The sequence below is a fragment of the Clinocottus analis genome, unplaced genomic scaffold (assembly GCF_023055335.1).
Source record: "Clinocottus analis isolate CAN_PGR_092001 unplaced genomic scaffold, fCliAna1.0.p SCAF_29, whole genome shotgun sequence".
Lineage (NCBI taxonomy): Eukaryota > Metazoa > Chordata > Actinopteri > Perciformes > Cottidae > Clinocottus > Clinocottus analis.
Window position 1 is genome coordinate 1,168,320 of NW_027176031.1, and position 21,752 is coordinate 1,190,071.

General features: G+C 42.7%; 1 protein-coding gene across 4 annotated transcripts in view; it reads right to left on the bottom strand.

The window, feature by feature from the left end:
• The window catches only part of szt2 (SZT2 subunit of KICSTOR complex), an 83,574-nt gene extending 62,830 nt beyond the window's left edge, over positions 1–20,744 (bottom strand). For 3 of the 4 annotated variants that reach the window (XM_068593178.1, XM_068593177.1, XM_068593180.1), the window contains exons 1-27: positions 20,571–20,744; positions 18,680–18,805; positions 17,205–17,378; positions 15,143–15,313; positions 14,070–14,192; positions 12,904–13,066; positions 11,225–11,331; positions 10,845–11,055; positions 10,048–10,218; positions 9,741–9,972; positions 9,511–9,640; positions 8,654–8,799; positions 8,415–8,567; positions 7,636–7,750; positions 7,181–7,386; positions 6,868–7,104; positions 6,556–6,634; positions 6,374–6,462; positions 5,665–5,833; positions 4,206–4,323; positions 3,231–3,344; positions 2,870–3,073; positions 2,657–2,754; positions 1,840–1,978; positions 1,473–1,754; positions 1,144–1,342; positions 62–109 (exon numbers count right to left, since the gene is read on the bottom strand). In XM_068593178.1, coding sequence (XP_068449279.1) covers positions 62–109; positions 1,144–1,342; positions 1,473–1,754; positions 1,840–1,978; positions 2,657–2,754; positions 2,870–3,073; positions 3,231–3,344; positions 4,206–4,323; positions 5,665–5,833; positions 6,374–6,462; positions 6,556–6,634; positions 6,868–7,104; positions 7,181–7,386; positions 7,636–7,750; positions 8,415–8,567; positions 8,654–8,799; positions 9,511–9,640; positions 9,741–9,972; positions 10,048–10,218; positions 10,845–11,055; positions 11,225–11,331; positions 12,904–13,066; positions 14,070–14,192; positions 15,143–15,313; positions 17,205–17,378; positions 18,680–18,805; positions 20,571–20,594 — 4,028 coding nt within the window. In that variant the 5' untranslated portion in view covers positions 20,595–20,744. The remainder of the gene's footprint in view (positions 1–61; positions 110–1,143; positions 1,343–1,472; positions 1,755–1,839; positions 1,979–2,656; positions 2,755–2,869; positions 3,074–3,230; positions 3,345–4,205; positions 4,324–5,664; positions 5,834–6,373; positions 6,463–6,555; positions 6,635–6,867; positions 7,105–7,180; positions 7,387–7,635; positions 7,751–8,414; positions 8,568–8,653; positions 8,800–9,510; positions 9,641–9,740; positions 9,973–10,047; positions 10,219–10,844; positions 11,056–11,224; positions 11,332–12,903; positions 13,067–14,069; positions 14,193–15,142; positions 15,314–17,204; positions 17,379–18,679; positions 18,806–20,570) is intronic. The other variant, XM_068593179.1, reaches the window with a different exon arrangement.
• Between the last annotated feature and the right edge of the window lie 1,008 nt (positions 20,745–21,752).

The window sequence follows — 21,752 nt, forward strand, 5'->3', positions numbered from 1 at the left end:
GAAGCAACACTTCCCTGCTCTACAGGATACAAGCTGAGCAGAGGGAGGAGGGCGGAGCTACCTGAACTTCATCTGCTGACACATCTCCCAGGACTCAGCATCTTGAGCTCTATTCTCACAGAGACACACATGTTAACAACGGGATCGTGGCCCAGTGCCTGCAACAATCATGGCTCACTTATGTCGTACAATGGTGGGAGAGTGATCATCCGTGGTTAATACTCATGTAGTTTTGCTCATCATTTCTCTCGGTTATGATAATATTGTACTCCCTAAAGGGATTGCTGAAGGTTGCAGACAACAAAAGCGTATTCTTCCTCCAATCCACATTAGTTTGTTTTGTATGGAACATGAGAAACCTCCCTGACCCCATGAGTTTAAGTTTGTGATCGTGGCCTGTAGAGGAGTCTCACTCTTTTCTGAATAGACTCTAATTTAAAGCACTAATCTACGGCTTAACTTCAGTTAATAGACACACGCACTGCTGACAGAGAATGAGAGAAACTTGGATACAGTCTTTACATGCCACAGTACCTACCCGAGTACTCCAGCTACTGAATATAATAATTACATGAAAAAAAACATGACCGCCATAATCCCAAAAACCTGATCGTGTACGGGATACACCATGCACTTCTCCAGGCTCCTAACCTGGTTGATCATCACGAGAAAAGATGATTGCATGTATCAGAAAACGTCAGTTTCATTGATTGAAGAAATCAAAACTAAAGGTAACTTCTGACTCTCGAGGTGCTTTTGCACAACACAGTTGACAGTCCTGAGCCATCATGATTTTGTGTGCACATTCATAAATATTCTCAAAGTCAGGGACAACTCTGTGGTCCCAGACCTTCAGAACGACTCGGTCAGTACAATATTTTCATGACTGAAATGAGCGATCACAAATCTGAATGACTAAAAGTAAGTTTGCATTCTCACTGCAGTGATCAAACCTGTTCACCATCTTACTTAAGGTTTAGGAATTAGTTGTAGAAGTTCTGAACAGTGTAGGGATCATAGAGCGATTCTGCTGCACAACAGGCATGTGAGGTCTGAGCTCCCATGTGATAAGATCTCAAACTAAACCTAGTCAGTTACATTTCGTTCTGCCTCGGTCTCGCTTCCTGCAGGAGAGCATGGTACCTGAAGAAAACGTCCCTGGGCTGGCGGCTGGAGCTGGGGTGAACCAGCTGCTCCTTCAGGTGCTCCAGGGAGCAGTTGTAGACATAGACTGGACACTTTAATTGTGTGCTTTCACCGGTGCTCTGCTGGGACAACTGCCTGCTGAAGCTGATGTGGAAATCTGCCTTCTGTGGTTCAGAGAACGCGACTCCTCCCAGATCTGAAAAGTGAAAAGAGGAAAAAAATGTTTCAACCCTGTTAGCGTGTAAAATCTCCATTAGTGTGTCGATGCTTGACTTTAGCCATAAAATTATTTGGACTGGACTAAGCCAGCTTAGTTGTAGACCGACCTGAGCCCTGAGTCCCAGTCTCAGTCTCCGACACTCTGCTGTCCTGGTCCTCAGAGCGGGTGGAGAGGGTGGGGGAGATGGCGCTGAAGTGTCCGCTGCTGGAGCTCCTCCTCAGCCGGTCGGCCAGGCCGAGGCCGGACTCGGACCTCTCCAGTCCGCTGTTGGAGCCGGACAGGGAGTCGGCCTGGGATTTGTTGCTGGGGGTCAGAGTGTCGTCCTCCTGCGTGCTGACGTTGCTCCGAGGATTCGCCTCCATCCCCAATGCCATCAGCATCAGAACGTCTGCAAAACAAACACAGAAAATCCACGTTTAACCGCCACACAGCTCAGAATGTGTTCCAAACCTGAGAGGACCAGTGACACAGACCTGTGAAGGATGCAGGGAGGAAGGTGAGGACGATCTGCTGGGAGCCGATGGACTTGGCGTAGCACCTCCACTGTGGAACGGAGCCGCTTCTCTTCCCTAGCGACAGTTCCTCATCCACGAGGTCCGCATTACTGAAACTCTGAGGAAACACGTTTACAACATTACAGCACCTGTGAGGACGTACTACAGGGACAGGATGTAGAATTTAGAATATTATATTCCATTTCTGCTAATAAAGCCCTTGAATAGATGATTACATTTACACGCAGAGTAAAGTTACTTTGCATATGTTCTCCGATATAAGTGCTCATGACCTTTAAAATATGCAACCTAGTTCAAGTATTACAATATTTAAGTAACGCAACTTGGCAACTTTTGGTTACTTTGGGAATATCTCAGTACTAAATATGCGAAAAAGTACAAGAGAAAAGAGATCTCAATAAGATGACTTTGAATTAAACTTAAGGACGAATATGAACATGTTATTTTAGACAGTATTCATGTTGTTACCAGCTGAAGCAGGAAGAAAAAAGGTTTGTTTGAATAAAATTTACGTCATGCTCATTTAAATGGAACATCTTTCTGGTTTCTGTGACAGACTATAGTGTCTTTCTTTATAAGGCTGTTACTCCACAAGCTTACATGGAGCTCCTCTCACACACTGTAGATTCACATTGGGAAGCAAGTGTTGTAATATGACATTTAAAGAAACTTTAAAGTGCTACATTTGAGAATGGAATTTGGTGTGTTGGTATAGGTGGCTTCCTAAAGGGAAACTATGAAAACCACTATTCTGGCTTCACAGGGTTGGGATTACCTGCAACGTGCTGGTAGATCCCATCACCTCTTTGCTGCTGCCGGTGGTGTGGAATGACGTCATGGTGTCCTGTTGCTCAGGAGGCTTCGGACCCTCCTCTGACCAAACACAAGAGGTAGACATTGCTCGTCAGAAGAGGAAACGCCCTCCTATATCCCATTCAGAAGGACAAAACAAAAGGCACACCAGGCACACACACAGAGAGACACACACCTTTGATAACAGGCAGGGAGAAAGGAGCGACGTGGCCGTCCCGTTCCCGCTCTAAGATGTGCTGCATGAAGGTAGCATGGTCTCCGTCGGCCAAGGGGACCTCTCTGTCGCTGAGCTCGTGCTCCAGGCTGCTGTGGAAGAGACCCAGCAGGAGCTCGTTGGGCAGACAGGGTGCACTGTGACTCTGCTCCTCGTTCTCCACTGCTACAGGAAACAGGAGGAGACACACGGGACGTATTGGTAAAGTATTCTTTGACTTAGTTTCTTTATTTCATTGTGAACTTCTAAAGAAAAAAACAAGGTGTTTGATGATGGGTTTGTGTCATTGTCAGTGTCAAGATGAAGTGTACAGACGTCGTACCTGTGCCAAATGTGAGGAAGAAGATCTCAACCTGCTGGCACTTTGGGAGCAGTTGGATGAGGTCAAACTGGAAAGGAACCATGTGGATGCTCTCCTCAGAGGCCAGGGCTTCTCCTGCGCACGCACACGCACACACAACATATCCTTCAGTTTACGTAGGCTTTGCCGTTCAAAAAGAGGAAACCGCAGACTTCACTCGACAGAGGGTGAGACAGAGCTAGTAGCTGCAGGAGGAGTCATAACTACAACACAAGCATATTGGCGCATTGGCAGAAGCTTAACTTTCAGTTGGAGTTTTCTTTAAACTTAAATATTCCCTATAACCTTTTAGCTGACAGCAGTTGCCGTTGTTAGTACCGTTAGCGCTGTTAGCTTCTAGCCAGCGGCTCAGCTGTCTCCACGCTGCGAGCCGTGTGGAGGCAATAATGTGCTCTGAATCTTGTATTGAGCACCTTTTGACTGCCGTAAATAAAAATCCATGCACATATCCTTCTCATTAAATACAATAATCCTCCCTAAAATAAGATTTTACAGACATACGCATAATGAGCTTATAAAACATGTTTTCTATTAGCCTGCAGTCATGAACCTTAACATTTAAACACTGCTTATTTACTCTTTACACCCTTCATATACACTACACAAACTTTGCATTTTTAATACGCTGTACATATCTTTCATCCCTGTTTAATGTTTTATTTTGTGTCTGTAAGCTGCTACTGTGTCAACATTCATTCATTCATCAGTTAGTAATAATAATAATAATACCATGGAATAGTATAAGCATTTAATGCATACTTTAGGTACATTTTGCTCATGTTACACACAATTTACACAACGTATTGCACGGCGTGGTACAGCTTCTTTTGCTAAAATAAAGGACATGAGTACTTCCTGCACCTCAGCGGGACACCGTTTTAGAATGTCCGGTGTCAAGTAACACATGCACCAAATGTTTCACCGGTGTTTCATTACCTCTCACATCCTTGAGTCCAGCTGGCAGGGAGCAGACCTGCTCCTTATTCTGACACAGTTGGCTCAAATGCTCGAAGGTCATCATGGTGGACATACAGGCCAGGTCTCGTGGGAAGATCTAGAACCAAACAGCAAGTTGCTATCAAACACAAGCCAATGGGTCTTAATAGAGCCGTACTGTTTTTTCTGTTTTCTTCAATGTCTTTTTTGTCTGTTTTATATTTATCTTGCTTATTGCATGTATATAAGTACGAAGAGCGAAGTGAAACCGGCGTCAAAATCCATGTATGTGAAAATTTACATGGCCATTAAAGCTGATTCTGACCTGTACAGATTTGAATTTTTTTTTTTTATCATATTACATACATCTTAACTAGGGCTGGGCAAGTTAACGCATTAATATCGCGTTAACTTTTCAATCGATTAACGGCGTTAATTATTTGATCATGCGCTAACTGCATTTTTTATTATTTTTTTGGGGCTTTTACTTTATAGGCGATTCATCTTGGCGCAAGCGCGTGCTTTCGTAGCCTCACCGGACGATTTACCGACTTGAGCCTGATGTGAAAGCACGTATTGTTCTGTAGTTTCTGTTCTCAGCTGCTGCGAGTCGCCTCACAAAGCTTCACAGGCGCTCAGTCTACCAGCAGGCTCGCACTGCAAGCTCAGCATCCCCGGATTGAACATTAATCGCGCATGTGCAAAGCTGCCGCTGATACCTGTCAGCTGTCATTCACATCCCCACCTCATTTAACCAGACGTCAGTGCACTTGTTCAAGCCAACACAGACTGGACTTTTCTCACTGAGGAAGAAAAACTGAACTGAAAACATGAAAAGCACTTATTGCTTTTGTATAAAGTGAATCAATTGTTTGTCTTTAACATACATATTTAAGGTAAGCAACAGACTGAAGATGGACAAAAGAAGGAGTGTTTTGTCCCTCACAGGGACCCTTACTATGCAACAGTACCTGTTCAGAAAAAATAAATAAAACAGATTTATAAACTATGTATGTATGTATGTTAACTTGCTGTTGCTCCAAAGTGCTGTTATATTGTTCTGATAACATTACTTTAAAATAAAAGCCTGCAATACACTAGTTTTTACTTCATTATTGAATTTAGCGCATAATGCGAATAATCGCAGAAAAATCTTGCGATTTATCAGTTAATGTTTTTCAACTTTGCCCATCCCTTAACATACATATATGAAATTTGCTCTCTGCATTTTACCCATCCATATCAATTTAGAAGCAGAGGGCTGCTGATAAGCACCCGGGTAGCAACTACAGGCTCAGTGTCTTGCTCAAGGACACTTCCACACGCAAACTATGGGGAAACCAGGGATGGAACAGGATACTTTGTGGCTACAGGACCAGCATCTGCGCTGCCACTCCATACCCCTCCTCCCCCACTTGTCCCTACTTCACAGTGAATGAGTGTATGATGGACTACGCACGGCTTGGGGGATTTCCTGGTACTTGAGGCCCTGGAAGTGGCGATGCTGGTCCATGCAGTTCATCACGATGCCGCTCTGCGGCTCCACCCAGCACTCTGTCACGAGGTTGAGCTCCGTGTCCACGTCCACGGCCTCCACCTCGGTGTCGTTGTCGTCATCAGTGGAAAAGCTGGAGGCCGATGAGAGACAACGGACAAATGTACTTGTTGCCAGTATTCATGAGAAGCAAGTATTTAAACCACACCAGAGTTTAAAACCACAATGCATAGCAGTGTTGTAGCCAGTGACCACCTAAACAAAGGATAATGACCAGAACCAGCGTGTATCCAGACTAAGACATAGGGGTTAAGACCAAGACCTGTACAAGACCCACACTGCATGACACACTTAAGATAAATTGTGGAACATAAAAATATAGCCATTCCTCAAATTGACCTGAAAGATCCACATTTCCATGAAAACAACTTAAGATTCCTCTTAATCACCAGCTTTCACTGAGATTGTCTCATTTCACAACTGCTGGGGCTCAGATCTAACAGACACATGCCCGTTAGGGCTTATCACACACTGACGCAAATTAACAATACTAGAAGGAGGGATGGGGAAATATAATTGTAAATATGTAATTGGCCACTGCAGAAGCCCTCAGAGTCCCATCTTAATTCATACAAATGATGAGTTGTGTGAAGGGGATCCCCGCCAGTCTCACCTGTCCTTAGTAGATGTAGAGTGAGGTGGAAACAGGATGTACTGAACGATACAAGAGTGGCTCTCTCTGTCCGTGTCCCCTGACTCGCCCTGAAAATAGAAAAGGAATTAGGACCAGCAGTGGAACCAAACGTAAATGTTTATCAATGTGACAGACTAAAGGTGCATGTAGTGCCGTCTCACCTTCATCGGCAGCTCGATCACCATGTTCACGATGCCCTCTCCACTGGCAGCAAAGTGAAAGCCTTCTGATATGCGGATCCTTCACGGACACAAAGAGACTCATTCAGACTGCTTATCTCATAAACCAGCCAACTGCTGTGTCTTTATGCAATTAGGAGCAACATAGCAGTGAAACAGCTGGAACTCATTTGTATTAGCTGCAGTGATGGAATCAAAAAACAAACTAAATGTTTTGCTCATCTTTTTGAGCACAAAGTAAAACGTTTTCTGAACAAAAACTACAACAAAGAAACACAAGCGACGTGAACTCACTCAGAGAGCATGGACAGGATGTGAGCGACCGCCTGCATGGCCACTGCCGATCCCTGGCTGCTCTGCACGGCCCACACCCAGCGCTGGTGTAGGAAGTAGCGGGACAGCGAGGCCAGGGTGGAGGAAGCCATCCGGTTGGCCGTCACACTGAGGGGGACGGAGCTGTTCGAGGGCTGAGGGAAGTTCTCCATGTTGAAAATAAAAGGGGTCCTGAAATCCAGCGGCAGCTTCTCGTACCTGCAAAGCATCATTGGTTCGTTTCATGAAACGTGTCTACTTGTGATTTAGACATCCTGCTGTCATATGCACCGACCTAATGAGGAGCTTCTCCAGAGGCTTGTTGAGAACCACCACGCAGGGCCGGTCTGACAGCGCCGCTTTGGGAGCGGGGATAGAGGGGGACTTGGACGGCGACGGGTGACCCACGATCTTCCTCTTGGTCTTGGGGGTTGCCTCTTTGTTCTGAACGCGTTGAGGGAAGCGAAGTTTGAGGATCTGATCTCGCAGCTCGTCTACAATCTGATGGAGGGCACAAATGTCAGGCCGGGTCAGCGCAGACCACATACAGAGCTACGTTTTTTACTCTGTACAGAGCGCCACCACTTTCTTGATTGAGAGACAAAAAAAGACTTAAATTCAGTCATAATTATTGCTGGGGTATTTTCTGCACGAGTCTTTAAAGTTCTATTTCCAAATGAAATCCAGTAAATAAGACGTACAGGCTGGACACTATTATCTTCACAAAGGCAGTCATTGGTTTGCGAGTACCTTGTTCCTGACATGAGCTGGTGTACCGATCGGAAAGCCCAGACGCAGAACCATACATGGCGTCTTGGAGATGAGGCGGACCAGGTAGAAAGAGGAGGGCGGCTGGTCTGACAAACTGTGCAGATGCAAATCATTTAAACAGAATGATGTTGTAATGGATTTTATTCATGTGATGTTTTTAAACCCTAAATATTTAAGTACTTCAATAAAGCAATATTACAATATTGTTGAGCAGAAATATCTCTTTTTTCTGATCCATTGATTGTGACTTTGAGATCCCTTGGGGGCTCCTAACCTCTTGGTTGGGAACCACTGGCTTAAAAGAATAGTTCACTCACAAACTGAAATGGTTTATCAAAGAAGTAAGTGAATGGGGTGCATTTAAAGCAGCAAACCAATGTGAAAACATCTGCTTACAAACTCTCATACAACGCGTGCAGTATGATGTGGACACCTGGATAATAAGTTATTTTTACAAGTGTTATGCTCACTACATCCTAAAACACACACATCTTCACTAAAACCATACTCATTTAAATACTTCTGCATAAACGGATTTACTTTTATCCGTTTTATTTTATTTAGTAATTAAGATACATATTGGTGGTGAAGGCTGCAGAGAACACCTTTACAGTTTAGGACGATTTACTTTGAGAACACTAAAGTTGCTAAATACTGGCAGAAGTATCAGTTACCACCAGCTCCGATCCAAAAACATTCTCTTTGTGTCTGCATCCAGCACATAAAACAACGACGCTTGACCCCATGTGGCATCTCACCTGTATATGAGCTTGACATAGGAGTATCCCTCCACCAACACGAAGCTGCTCCAGTCCCTTAGCAGGGATGTGAGGGCAGAGTGGGAGATACGACACTGAATGGTGCTGTAACGTCCATTGTTTCCAGCTGTGTGCAGGTGTTTAGGGACCGGCCTGGAGTGACAGAATAAGGGACTTAATGAGGGATTGACAGAGCCCAACAAATATGGCAGATATTAAGCCTGAAGGGGTTTTCTAACATGTCATGTTCAAGGAGGATGGCGATGCGATGCATGTGCAGCCATCTCTGCCAGAAGTTGGCATCCATGGAGAGGATGGGCTTCCAATAGGAAGCAAACTGGGACTGAGAGGGGTCTTTAGATCCACTGTGCTGGAGCGACAGGACCTGGACAGAGAGGAGAGCATTCAGAGAAGGAGGCACGCAAACAAAAGAACAGCTGAGAGGATGCATCGAGTACCCTGCCTTACCCTCCCCGTCTGAACTCAGCTCCCAAACTATTTCTGTGGTCGACCACCTGCAGCTTCAAGCTCGCGTGTGGAATCATATGTTTTGGTGGTAGTACCAAACTTTGGACACAGGCATTTACTTTGCAATATTCAACACGCGTATCCCTAGAATTAGAGTGTAAATGCAGGTTTTGGGGCGATCCCGTTATTCCTTCTTGCTTTTTGTGTCACATTTAATGTCACAAATTTACAAATAATATTTTGGGTGGCCAGTTATGGCTGCATGCATAGGGGAACCCTCTGCGTTTCATTATTCTGGACGGTGTGTTGGGCTAACGGCTAACAGTTAACTGAAGTACCAGTACATCAGACAGCTTGGTGAGTTTGAATTTGTTTCTGCAGGACTGCAGGACGTGTCTTGTACGACAGCAAAGAACTTTAAATAACTTTCGTTTGAAAGAATGTGATTGCAACCTTTCCCACTTTCGCCAAAAGTCAGAAGTCAGCGGTTGTTAGTGAGGTTTTTGCCAAGTGGGAAAGAGGTTCTAGACGCTTTAATGGAAGACAATACAAAATGTATAGTTTCCATAAAACCTCACAACATCATAACATGCTGGTTAAGAAGAAACAGTGAAGGTCTACACAGTACCGGAGTCGTGGAGCCGGGGGGGATGTAGAACAGAGGAACTCCGTTTTTGGTGCTCTCTGGAATCATGTAGTTCTCAGGAATTGAATTAAATGATTGGAGGTGCACCAACATCTGGTCAGTCTGGTTGATGCTGGAAGAACGCACAGCACCACGTGATATATAGTATGATGTCTTACATGAAGGTGGTTTTATCTGCAGGAATGCACCGTGGCTCGTTCAGACAGCTGTACCTCTGCAGTGTGTTCCAGAAGCGCCGGATGACGGATGTGCGGTACGGGCTGGTGATGGGTTTCCTCTGCGTGCAGCTGATGTCATGCAGGATGTCGTAGCTGCCCTCCATCGTCACCTCCACCCTGGTGATTCTCTTGGCAGGGTCCAGCGGCCAGGAGGCAGCTGCCAGGTACTCGATGTGCATGTTGTGTTTCCACAACAGCACCAGCTTCACCTCCAGCTGGCTCCCTCCTAAAGAAACCAGACAAGGGTCACACGGGGCTCCATTTTGATGAGCTACTTGCTCTTGGAAGAGAGATGTTTGACCTTTGGTGAGGCTGATCTCTCTGATGGTGTAGCCCTCTCTCAGTCGCACAGACACCACGCTGATTAAATGTGCATGGACTTCCTTCTCTGTGTGCTTCTTCCTCCTCATGACCAGCGCTGGGTTCCCACTGGCTGACACCAGGTGCTCATTGAACAGTTTGTGCTGGGAAACTGTAAAACAGTGAAGTAGTTGGTATGTAGCCGTGTTTATTTTCAGCATTATAGCCATCAATATAACAATACACTGACAATAATGTTGGCAGAGGCCACAAAAAAAAAACCCTAGAGTAGAAAAAATAAATAAATGTAACAGTAAAAGGTCAGAAATTAATTTGAAATAGACTCCATGGTTGGGACAATGGCTGTAAAGTTCACGTTCTTCTTTAAATTAAATTTATTGAGACAGGTCGCAGTCGAGTTGTTATATGCATGTCTGTCCCAAATGTTGTCACTTCATCATCTAGGATATTTGTGTGAAATTGTCAAAATTAGCATATTGATTATTGACTTACTTAACATTAATGGCTTTTGTATTAATGTGTACCCGGGAAACAGGTACCAGTATGTTTAAATTAATAAACGCTGTTTGTGTTACTCTTACTTACAGAACTCTTTCAAAGTGTGTTTTTAGTTAATCAAAGTTAATTGTAACATTCGAGTAGCCTAAAAATCACTTGTTCAGTGTGCGGTTGTATTATACAACAGACCAAAGGATGGAGATGGATGAATAGCTCTTATGTTCCCCTTCTGTTCACAGACTGAACGTTAAAACTTCCCAGTATTTACGGCTGTCTCACCACAGAAGTACTCAGAGTTCATGGACTCAGAGGTGTTGAGGAAGGAGTAAGTCAAGAAGGCCTTGTGGTAGGCGTTCATCTCCTGGCTTTTTCGATCCACGTCAGGACAGGTGGGCAGGTATGAGCCGAAAGTGGCTAAGGAGATGAACTTCATCAGCTCCACGTTGGGGATATAGCCGAAGCTGCAGTCGTAGGAGTATGCACCTCCAACCTGGAGAGGGACAAAGAGGTTCAGCACAATGTGTCCTGCAGCCTGGATCCAGACTGTGGATTTGAGTCGGAGTTATTGACTACGTCGACATGCAGAACACTGACAATGCTGTCTCCATTTGAAAGGAGAGTTAGACAAGTGACCGACATGGAGATGTCCTGGTCTGTACCTGCACAAAGGAGCAGGCAATGGTTCCACTGCGGAGCTGGTTCAGCAGGGTTTCACACACAGCCACATCAGGAACACTTGTCACTCCATCTGTGATTATAATGATCCCTGGAACACACACACACAAGTTTAAATACTGTTTCTCATAACCTTCTTATTGTGAGAAGGGATGAAGTCACTTCAGGTGCTTCAAAAGGGTAAAAGATGACCACAGAGTTCATCACAGCAAGACGCGGCAGATGAGGCAGACAAAAGGATATTGCAGAGCGTTAGCCAATGAACTGACATCACCAACACTGATCCTGAATTACAAACAGGAGCCAGGACAAGGTACGTACATCCTTGTTTTGAAGGTGAGCTTTACTAAATGCCTCAGGAAACAAACTCAGAAGCCCATAATGTCAGAGCAACACTCAGGAAGCAGAATCAATGACTATGTCATTGTAACTTCATACCTCTCTTGCACAAGTCTCCGTTTAGATTACATTTCATTTAGCTGAGGCTTTTATCCAAAGAGACTTAAAATAAGTGCATTCAACCGTGAGAACAAACTCAGAACAACAAGAATCAGGAAAGTAAAATTTCTTCAACGAAGTCAAACTACAAAGTGCTATCAGTAAGAGACATTTAAGTGCTACTACTGCGCTACCTTCCTTATTCATGTGCAGTCGACAAAGATGTGTTTTTAGTTCACGGTGGAAGATGAAGGGACCTTCTGCTGTCCTGATGTCAAGGGCAAGCTCATTCCACTATTGAGGAGCCAGGAAGCAAACAGTCGTGACTTTGTTGAGTGTTTAGCTCGCTGTGACAAAGCTACAAGCTGATTGGCTGAAGCAGTGATGTAGCTACAAGCCAATTGGCTGAAGCTGAGCAGAGTCAACGAGCTTGGGTGTAGGTTTTACTGTGTCCTAGGTGTAGATCAGACCCGATCTGTTCGAAGCATGGTAAACCAGTACCAATGCTTTGAAGTAGATGCGGGCGGTTGACTTTAGATGCGTGTATATTTAAGTATACTGTATGAAGGTAAGTGTGTGGTAGATATCTGTGTGATCTCTGTGTAAATATACATTTTATAATAATGGTATTGTTTTAATGATGCAGTAGTTGTGAGAGGGGTCTGGACTCTATCAAAGAGCTTCTAGGAAACCGCTCCAGACCGTGAAGACCATCCCTGGATTGAGAACTGTAATGGTAAAATATAGTATTGTAATCTTATGTGAAGATAGAGTCTAAACTGATTTAAATGTTTCTCTAAGATGTTGAAAGCAGATGGTGAGAGGGTGAAAGGCCAAAGGACTGTTTTCCTTCTGTATGTATATGAAGGGGTCGTAAACAGATTGGGGAGTTTGTGAACTGACGGGGGTTTGATTTCCCAGGCTGTGACTTATTTGATGTCAAGGACCAATGGACAAAAGGTCAAACATGGGCCAGTACTCAGTGTTTTCTTTGTTTCACGTGGCTTGGAGGTGTGACTCTCATCATGTATAAAGGAGGGCTGTGACTGTTGGTTCATTGAATCTTGTGTCACAGACTGCTCTGAGTGGCTGTTGCATACTTTTCCTTCTTGCAAGAAAAAATAGACGAAAGACCATTTTGATTCAAAGACTCAATTCCTCCTTAGCAGGTCAACAGAGAAAATCTTTCAATACAGGACCTAGATGCTACACTTTGGGCCCCTACCTGCGCTGGAGTTTGGGGGCAGCAGCTGGAGGGCCAGGATGCCCTGACGCACCATGCTGACCAGCCCCATGTCAGCTGACACCATGGAGAAGCCTTGCTTCCTGTGAGGCTGCTCATCCAGGATGTTGCTATGGAGACTGGAGCTTAGGACTGGCTCCACAGACTGAAAAGGTACAGAAGAATAAGTACAATGATGTATACAGTACATCATCATCAACACTGGAGACCAACACATACACAAGAATGGATTTTAGACTCCGAACCCCAAACAGTAGCCCTACTTCCAGAAGAGGAAGGCGGTCTCTAAGTAGTAAGTGACCCTCCCACTCTGCCCTAATCCTGGACACAAAGTTTGTGAATACCTTTGTAAAGGACTTGAGCCGTTCTCAACATTACTAATAAAAAAAGCGAAAAGGCACAAAATGGCATGAAGCAGGGCATAACAATAAGGGTTGCCAGGTTGAGTAAATGGCAACCAATTATTGTATCCTGTAAGCACCTTTGATAATGATAGAGCAAAGCATGTATGACATACACGTGACATGTATATGAATAACTGCATAGGATCTTAATTATCAAAATATAAGGTGACTAAAAATGTATTGAAATATGTGTTTGCCTCCGTTTTCAGGAAGTCACATTCCATCAGTGTAAAGAACAGTGTGTTGGTTTGAGTTAGACATCACCTGCAGAAGGATCTAACCTAAAAACTCGAAGATCCAGTAGATTTATCTCTGAGACACATTCATTCTATCAAAAGTTACCTTGTTATTTATATTCTCTCTATGAACAACAAAACATTAAAGGATAAAACATTATTCAGTATTTTTCTGTATGTCAACTGATCTCTAAATGCCTCTTAATACTTTCTGACTTCTCTACTCCAATCCCATTGGCTCCTATTTTTATTTTTTTAAAGGCTGAAATATTTCCTGAAACAACTGGTCTGTAGAGAGTATTTTTGGCAGCAGCACAGTGTTTTTAGGATTGAGTCACAATAGGAAACAAAGTACCACCAGCCCTATGCAATATGAGTTCAGACACATTCACAATATGAATATGGATCAGAAGAACAGATTCACATGAAAGTATCTGCGTTGCTTTTGATAGAAGTGATACTTCTTGTTGAGAAGAGCTGTGTTTTAATTCTGCTGGTGAGCACTTGCCTGTTCGTGCTGCTGATGCAAGACTTCTGCGATGTTGCTCTCCACTGCTCTGAGCTGCTGGTAGATGTGAAGCAGGAACTCGTCCAGGTCCGTTCTATCAAGCTGGCAGCCCTGAACCAGAACCTGCAGGGGGAACCGAGGCTGTCAACAGGACTGCACCCACACCTGGGTCAGGAGCCCATTGCGCTTCATTCATGTGTTCCTGTTTTAACAGCACAGCGGCCGCTTATTATGGCCTGCATATGCCTTAGTGAATCCATGTAGGTTCAGTTTGGAGCAAACTGAACTTATAAGTACCGACAGCTTTAAACATGTTGTTGAAGAGTATAACACTTAACTCAGCATCCTTTGGGAAAAATGTATGTTATCAGTGATGTACAGGTGTACCACAGTACCCTGTTGTGAACATTTACTTGAGTCCTATACTTTAGTTTAACAGACTTCTTACATACTTTACTTGAGTGTGTCTATTTTGTGCTACTTTATACTTCTTTCTTCTTCACAAGATTTATTTGAAACGGATTATCAGAAAAATACATTTTATGATGCAATACTGTGCTACTCATCTACCATAGGTGTACAAAGTATGTCAAACTGACTCCTTGTAATGAAGTACAACATTAAAGGGATAGTTTTTTAAGAGGTACTGGGACCAGTAGTAATACACAGACTATGGATGAATACTCTAAACAACACAGCACCTTTAGAGGTGCCATTCTGCATCATGAGTACTCGTTTGCTACTTTTGGAACATGATAATGTTGATAATACAAAGTAAGTAACAGTTTGAATTCAGGACTTCTACTGGTCATGGATTATTTCTGGACTATGGTATTCTAAAGCATTTGAGTACCACTTTCAAGAGAGCACACCTCTGACACGCCTACAGTGGTGGCGGCTGAGGCCAAAGGTGAAGCACACATGGAACTTCTTCCTGAGAGGACAGACAACTAACTCTGAGTTAAGTTGCTCCATGTTAGAGCATTCATCCCAAGGCCGTTGAACCTCTGGGTCCCAACATGTGTACTTAAAACGCAGGTGAACAAAAGCAGGAGGACACGGGAAGTAATGACCTGATGGGAAGTGAGGCCAATGATAGACGAATACGCCAAGATGGTGACGAAGATCTTGGGCTTGAACGGTTGATCGGTTCCTGGGACTTTGAACGGCTGAGCCAGACCGACCAGACACTTGGAGAGGGCGTGGAACACCTCGTCGAAGATCATCTCTCCTGTGCTGTCGTCCTGCAGAAAGCAGAACAAAACACATCTCAAATACACAACTCATTTCTGCAATCTGCAGCTTCTGAAGCATCTTGAGTCATTACAGCTGTGGCTTGCAGGCTTTATGTAGCCTCGTGGACCAATAATATAACGCCCAAACATATCTGACATGGTGGAGGACCTACTTTCACTATTTCACCATCAACAGGACACACGTGGACCTGAATGCTTCCAGATGAACATAAGCAGCACAAGTTGAGACGAGCAAACAGACACATCATAAATGTGCATCGTTGGATAAAAATAAAACATGCAGCAAATAAATAGCTGAGTAATGAAATGGCTGAGATGAAAGGGACATAGAACTGTATCAGTGAGAAGTGAGAGCCAGCATCACGGGCTCATGATAGTCAATAATTAAAGCTGTCTTCTTTCTACACGTCAACTTTAATGACAAATTGCAATGTTGTAGCAATGCATAGTGTATACAGATACAATGAGCAATATTATTATCATATTCTATCATATTTATCATAGCAATACTATTATCATATTATCACATGTATCATAGCAATACTATAATCATATTTCATCATCATAGCAAAACTATTATCATATTGCATCATATTTATTATAGCAATACTTTTAGCATATTGTATCATATTTATTATAGCAATACTATTATCATATTTTATCATATTTTTCATCGCAATACTATTATCATATTTACCATTGTAATACTATTATCATATTTTTGTGCAATATTGTTATATCTTTTATATTTTGTGCCTTATTTTTTACCATAAGTTTATTGTAATTCTGTGTTAGGACCGAGCAAAATAACCATTTCATTGTATATAATAACTGTCTGTGATCTGTGCATATGACAGTAAAAACATCTTGAATCTTCTTCCTCCATTTCTAGCACACGGCTCTCTCAGTCGCTCTCTGTAAAGAGCTTGATGGGAATGGAAAAGGGAGAGTGCTTCACCTTGTCTGGTACTGGTGTTATGTGACCCTTGATATTGCTGTGGTTGACCAGTGAAGCATGTGGAACTACCGTTCAGATCCGTGTCAGCACTGCAGTCTTATATGAAGGGGTCAAACATAAGGCACATTCAATAGATCTGCAGTGTGGCCATGCTGGCAGTGTCTCGTGTTTGCAAAAAGAGACTGAGTGTCAAGTTGGTGTACAAAACCACTAAAATCTAATCAGTCAAACTTTCAGTCCAAGTGGACGTTTGTGCCAAATTTGAAGAACTTTCACCCAAGGCGTCCAGGAAACACGACGGCATGTCATCAAGTTGCATTTCTGTCCTGAGGGACCCTGGAAACACTACCGCCTTTGTCCACAGGGGCCACTAAAATTTACACAAATTAAAAGTTCCACTGTGACTTTATAGGATGTGATGTAATGAGTCTGCGGAGACTGTGGTACCAATGTCATGTGACTCACATTAATGCTACCTCTGAACAGATATAGCAAATAACATGGACACAGAAAAGGGGCGGGACTTAAGAAGGGTAAATTTCAGGGTAACACCAATGCATTACATCCTGTTGGGATCAGGGAAGTCTGACAGGATGAGCTGCAATTACCTATACCATAATATACAAACTGGAACTCAAGCACAGAAGGGCAATTACTGATCAGGATCCTGTGCCTCTTAAGGTTTCACTGCACTTTGCATCCACAAGTGTTAGCATGTGCCATGACCACTCCATGATAGCAGGTGTTAGATACTTTTCTAAATAGCACAATAAAGATACAATACACAGAAATGTATGTTCCACCATGAAGAATTTACAGAGAAAAACAATGAAATGCATTCATATATCAGTGGTTAGGAGAACCTCGTTCTTTCGGTCAACAAGTTAGCTAGCAACCCCTTAAACTGTGTTCCAGTCTTACCACGATCCCTGTGGAGGGGCTGAGGTCCAGTTCAATGATGAAGCGGTACCTGCGGGCCAGGAAGGTGGCTCTGGTGGATGGCACCAACATGTAGGGGTACATGCTGGCGGAAAAGTCTGTCTGCCATCCTTTGGGTAAGATGCTCAGCAAGTCCAATTCGTTCTCCGAGTTCAACTGTAAATGAAGAGTCAAACGAGACCTTTAGAGACTTCATGTGGTTCAGGAAATCCTCGAAGGTCATGGCTTTGTTTGGTTATTTTCATATTATCTTTTCATCAATATGTCAGAAAGGTATGAAAGTAACTTTATACACTGTATGTATTGACACTTCTATACAATGCACTAATAGTGCTGTCGATATAGCATCGGGGGTCAACCTATGGAAGACAGAAAAGGATAAATAATAAAATAATAATAATAAATGCATAAGTAAATACAGGAATAAATACATGCTTAAAGAAATGCATAAATAAATGTGTAAATAGATGCATAAATAAATAGAGGAATATATAATGTATGAATAAATAAATGCATGAATAAATACAGAAATAAACAAACAAATGTTGTACCACAGGCCGATGCTTACTGGCATGTGCCACCGTGCTACACCGACAGCTAACTAGGACCTTTTGTCATTACATTGCACTGGAAGATTACTCGAGCAGCTGTAACTGTAAAACACTACAAACAGAGTTAAATATCCAGAAGGTGTTTCAAATGCGGAACTGAAACACTAGTGACAGCAATGCGATGTGAGGTGTCATCAGGAAGTGAAACCCGTGGGATCTTGACACTCAGTACGTCGTTATGTTGCGTTTGCCACAAGCATTCTGTCCAAATGTCAATTGTCGGCATACAAATGCAAATTCAGTTTACAGAGATTATTTAAGTAGTCACATCGTGTTATGACCTTCATCCTGGATCCATTAGGACTCATGAAGATTCTCAGCGCCTAGTAAAGTAGTAAAGTGTTCTCAGCCAAGCTATTGGGACATTCAATTGTGAGGTATCGCACTGCAAGAGCTGAGATAATGAGTCTGTGTTTGGTCTGAAACACAGACTACTGTTGCCCCGACGCCATAACAGGAAGATCCACAAAGTCTTCCAAGTGAAGGGAACAGTTTTTTCTACACACAGCAGAAGAACATTCAGCGTTCAAGTTTATGACAACTTGAAATACAGCAAATTAGTGCTGAAGTGCAAAGAAAAAGTTGTTGCTGATATGATAATTTGCTCCTGGAAACATGTCCCGAAGAGAAAACAAACGTTGGATTTTTTGAAACTTGAGGCCTCCTGTCTCCTAAATGTTGCTTTTGGTTATTCTGCTCTCTCATCCGCCGTTCCGCATACAAGCAGCATCCTACTAATAGATGCATTCAACACTTCTAACAAGGGTGGCAAACCCTGTTCCTGTTTCCACCTCTGTGTTATGGGGCCTCCGTAAGGACAGGAAGAGGAAGTATGGGGCAGCTCACCAGTTCAGGCTTTGATGCTGGCCAGATGACTTGGTTAAGTTTGCCAAGAAACCACGCAAGACGCACGTTCCGAGAGATCCGGTACTCCTCCTTCATCAGCAGGTAGATCCGGTCAGCCTCCTCCACCTTGCCATGAGAGACATAAGTACATGTTAACAGTATTAAGCTCACTGCTCTCAATTGTCAAGTGTCCTGTTCATTTAGCCTCCACGTGTTTTTAACACCAGATGCAATACAAACAAAGCAGGCAGTTTAAAGCCCATCATGTTTCCTGGTTCTCAAAGTTCATCAGCAATGATATTCTGATTTAAGGCCTTTAATGGATGTTGGTGTTGACAGCATCTATTGTATTGGTCTTCAATCAAAGAGCTACTTTAGTCAAGAGTCTTCCCGTTAGAGATGTTGACCTTGTAAGTTCCTTATGGACACTAGCGTCCAGTGAGCAGCAATAACTTCATGAGACCCAGCCCATGCATTTGTGTCCGCTGTGGTGGACACTTTGGTTTTGCATCTCTCCTTTTACTCATTTGAATATCAATTCCTGCTGGACTCGAAAGAGGACATCCTGGGCTTTTCCATCGATATCATGACAACTTCCTCTTTCTGTCGACACAAGAAGGGGGTCTGGATCAGCAAGCACATTTTATGGTCAAATATTGCTAAATTATAGTCTTTTTGACTATTCATAGATTTTCTTGTTTATTAAAATGTCAGGAATTAAATATTTAGTTCTGAAGGATTTCAGTTATTTGTTTATTTAAATAATAGTTATTTTATGAATGTCAATTATATTGGACATCAGGACAAAAATAATGTCTTTAATGACTAAGATTGTTGTTGGAGACAGAACTCAAGCATAAAGGATGCTGTACCGGATAGTTGAGAGAGATGATGAGAGAGACAAGGATGAGTTTGAGCCCGGTGAAGAGGAAGAAGGTGAAGAAGAAGGTGACAAAGAAGGTGAAGAAGAAGAAGCACTACAACCTGACTGCATTTAATCCAAATAGATTTGTCTAAGGTTTACTTATTATTTCTGTTATTAGCTTTCATTTATTGGTGTTATTTTCCATCATAATAGATTCACACCTGTGCTACCTGGATGACTGTACAACCTGCAGACTGGAGTCCAATTCAGTAGTTTACATTGATAACAAAGTATTTCAAGATTTAGGATTCATTCAAAGATGAATAATTATTTTGTTTTATAATCAAGTTGAATGTATTATTGGTTTAATATCACTATTGCCATAGTTTCTTAGTTGTTTTATCTTCTATATTTGGCTGCCTGTTCACACGAAAATGGTCCAATGGGCATGCTGTAAAATCAAGATAATTTTAAAATTTGTTAACTATAAATAGGTATGAAATCACAAAACATATCAATTTGGAAGTCACTATTCCCTCAGTTCGCAGAGTTGAGGTTTCACCCAAAAAATAATGCACTTTAATGGGTTACTTGTACGCCGAGTTCACCAATAGATCGAGCTATTTAGCAAAACGTCCAATATAATGTAATAATCATAACACAAGTTAAGCACAAAGCCACACTAACCACCCGTATTGGCTGAGTTAGTTTGGAGCTGGGTGGTCGCAGAATGCACTAACGGACACACACAGGGACGTCTCAACTGGACTGGACCCGAACATGCTCGGGTTCACTCGGCTGTTTTCGCTAGCTGCCGAGCTAACGCGCAGCTAGCACCAGACCTTACTCGTCCAGAGGGGTTAGCGAAGCTTCATCTGCTGGGGACTCCTCTTATTGTTATGAGTCACTTCTAGCGGAACTTTTTTGGTCGAGTTGTGGCTGCGAGGACGAACACTCAAATGGACAACGTGCGCTGGCTCTCCTCAAACAGAGCCCCGTGCCTTTGACAGAATAAAGGTATGTTACCTCGGTGTCCTGTCTCTCTGCCATGCCGTGTGTCGCATAGAGGCAGCGGGACGGTAGCGTGCCCCAGCGGACCGATATTCACTTCAGGTTAAGAAAAAGAAACCGTCCCAATACTTGTTTATTATCTGTCTTGTCAGGTGTTCGCATGGGTGTTTGTGGAGAAGTGTTTGCTTCTTGGGTAGAACGACAGGGCATACGTTTTCCGGTCTAATCCTGAAAAATAAAACGCGATACACTAACATGGAAACATGGATATTTATAATGGTATAAACGTGTCTTCAAGTAATGCACTCCTACATTGTATCTATGTAGCATACAAGAAATTAATTTTGTAATTGGATTACGAACTGTTCAGGGTCCTGCGAATAAACAGACTTACTGTCACACTGGTGACTTCCTGTCAAAACAATATGGTTATATACTCTGCCGAATTACGCCGAGATGTATAAATGTACTAAATATATTGCTAAGTTAAATGTTTAATATTTTTTTCCAGGAAGCAATCGAGCCACCAACAGAAATGTGTTCAGTGGTAGGTTTTATCACTGTGGTGCTCCTGCAATACAATCTAACATTGATGTATTGTATCATGGTTGGTATTTTTAATAATAATAATAATAATAATAATAATAATAATAATAATAATATTGCAAACCATGTTGTTTATTCATACGTTCATGTTTCGTCTTGAGGACGTCTTTGTAACGCCATTGGTTCGACCACCAGCTTTTGTTTTGAAAGGACGTTCATTTAACTTCCGTGGAACTTGTTTTTAAGCGTCATGTGATCCGGAAGAGTCGCCGCCTCTTTCTACTCCGGGAGGAACGCAGCAGAACGGCTGACGAGAAAAAGTGATTTTTAGCCCGGAGTTGAGCTTCACAGGTAGCGTCAGATCTTTGATGACTTCGTTCTCATCCACGAGGGGGAAAATATACTTCAGGCATTGCATATATTAAGTTTTTACATGTTTTCAATTAAATCTAAATATTTGTGAGTGACTGTTTACTTTACTACTTATTGTAATGGGAAATGGTATTTATTATCATAATTTGAAATATAAAGTAAAGTAAATGATTGACTCAAGAAAAGCAACCTAATGCCTATATACATAGTATATTAGTAAATATTTGGTCATTAAGTACATTAATGTGCATTCAAAAGAGCCTAAAACATTATTTAACA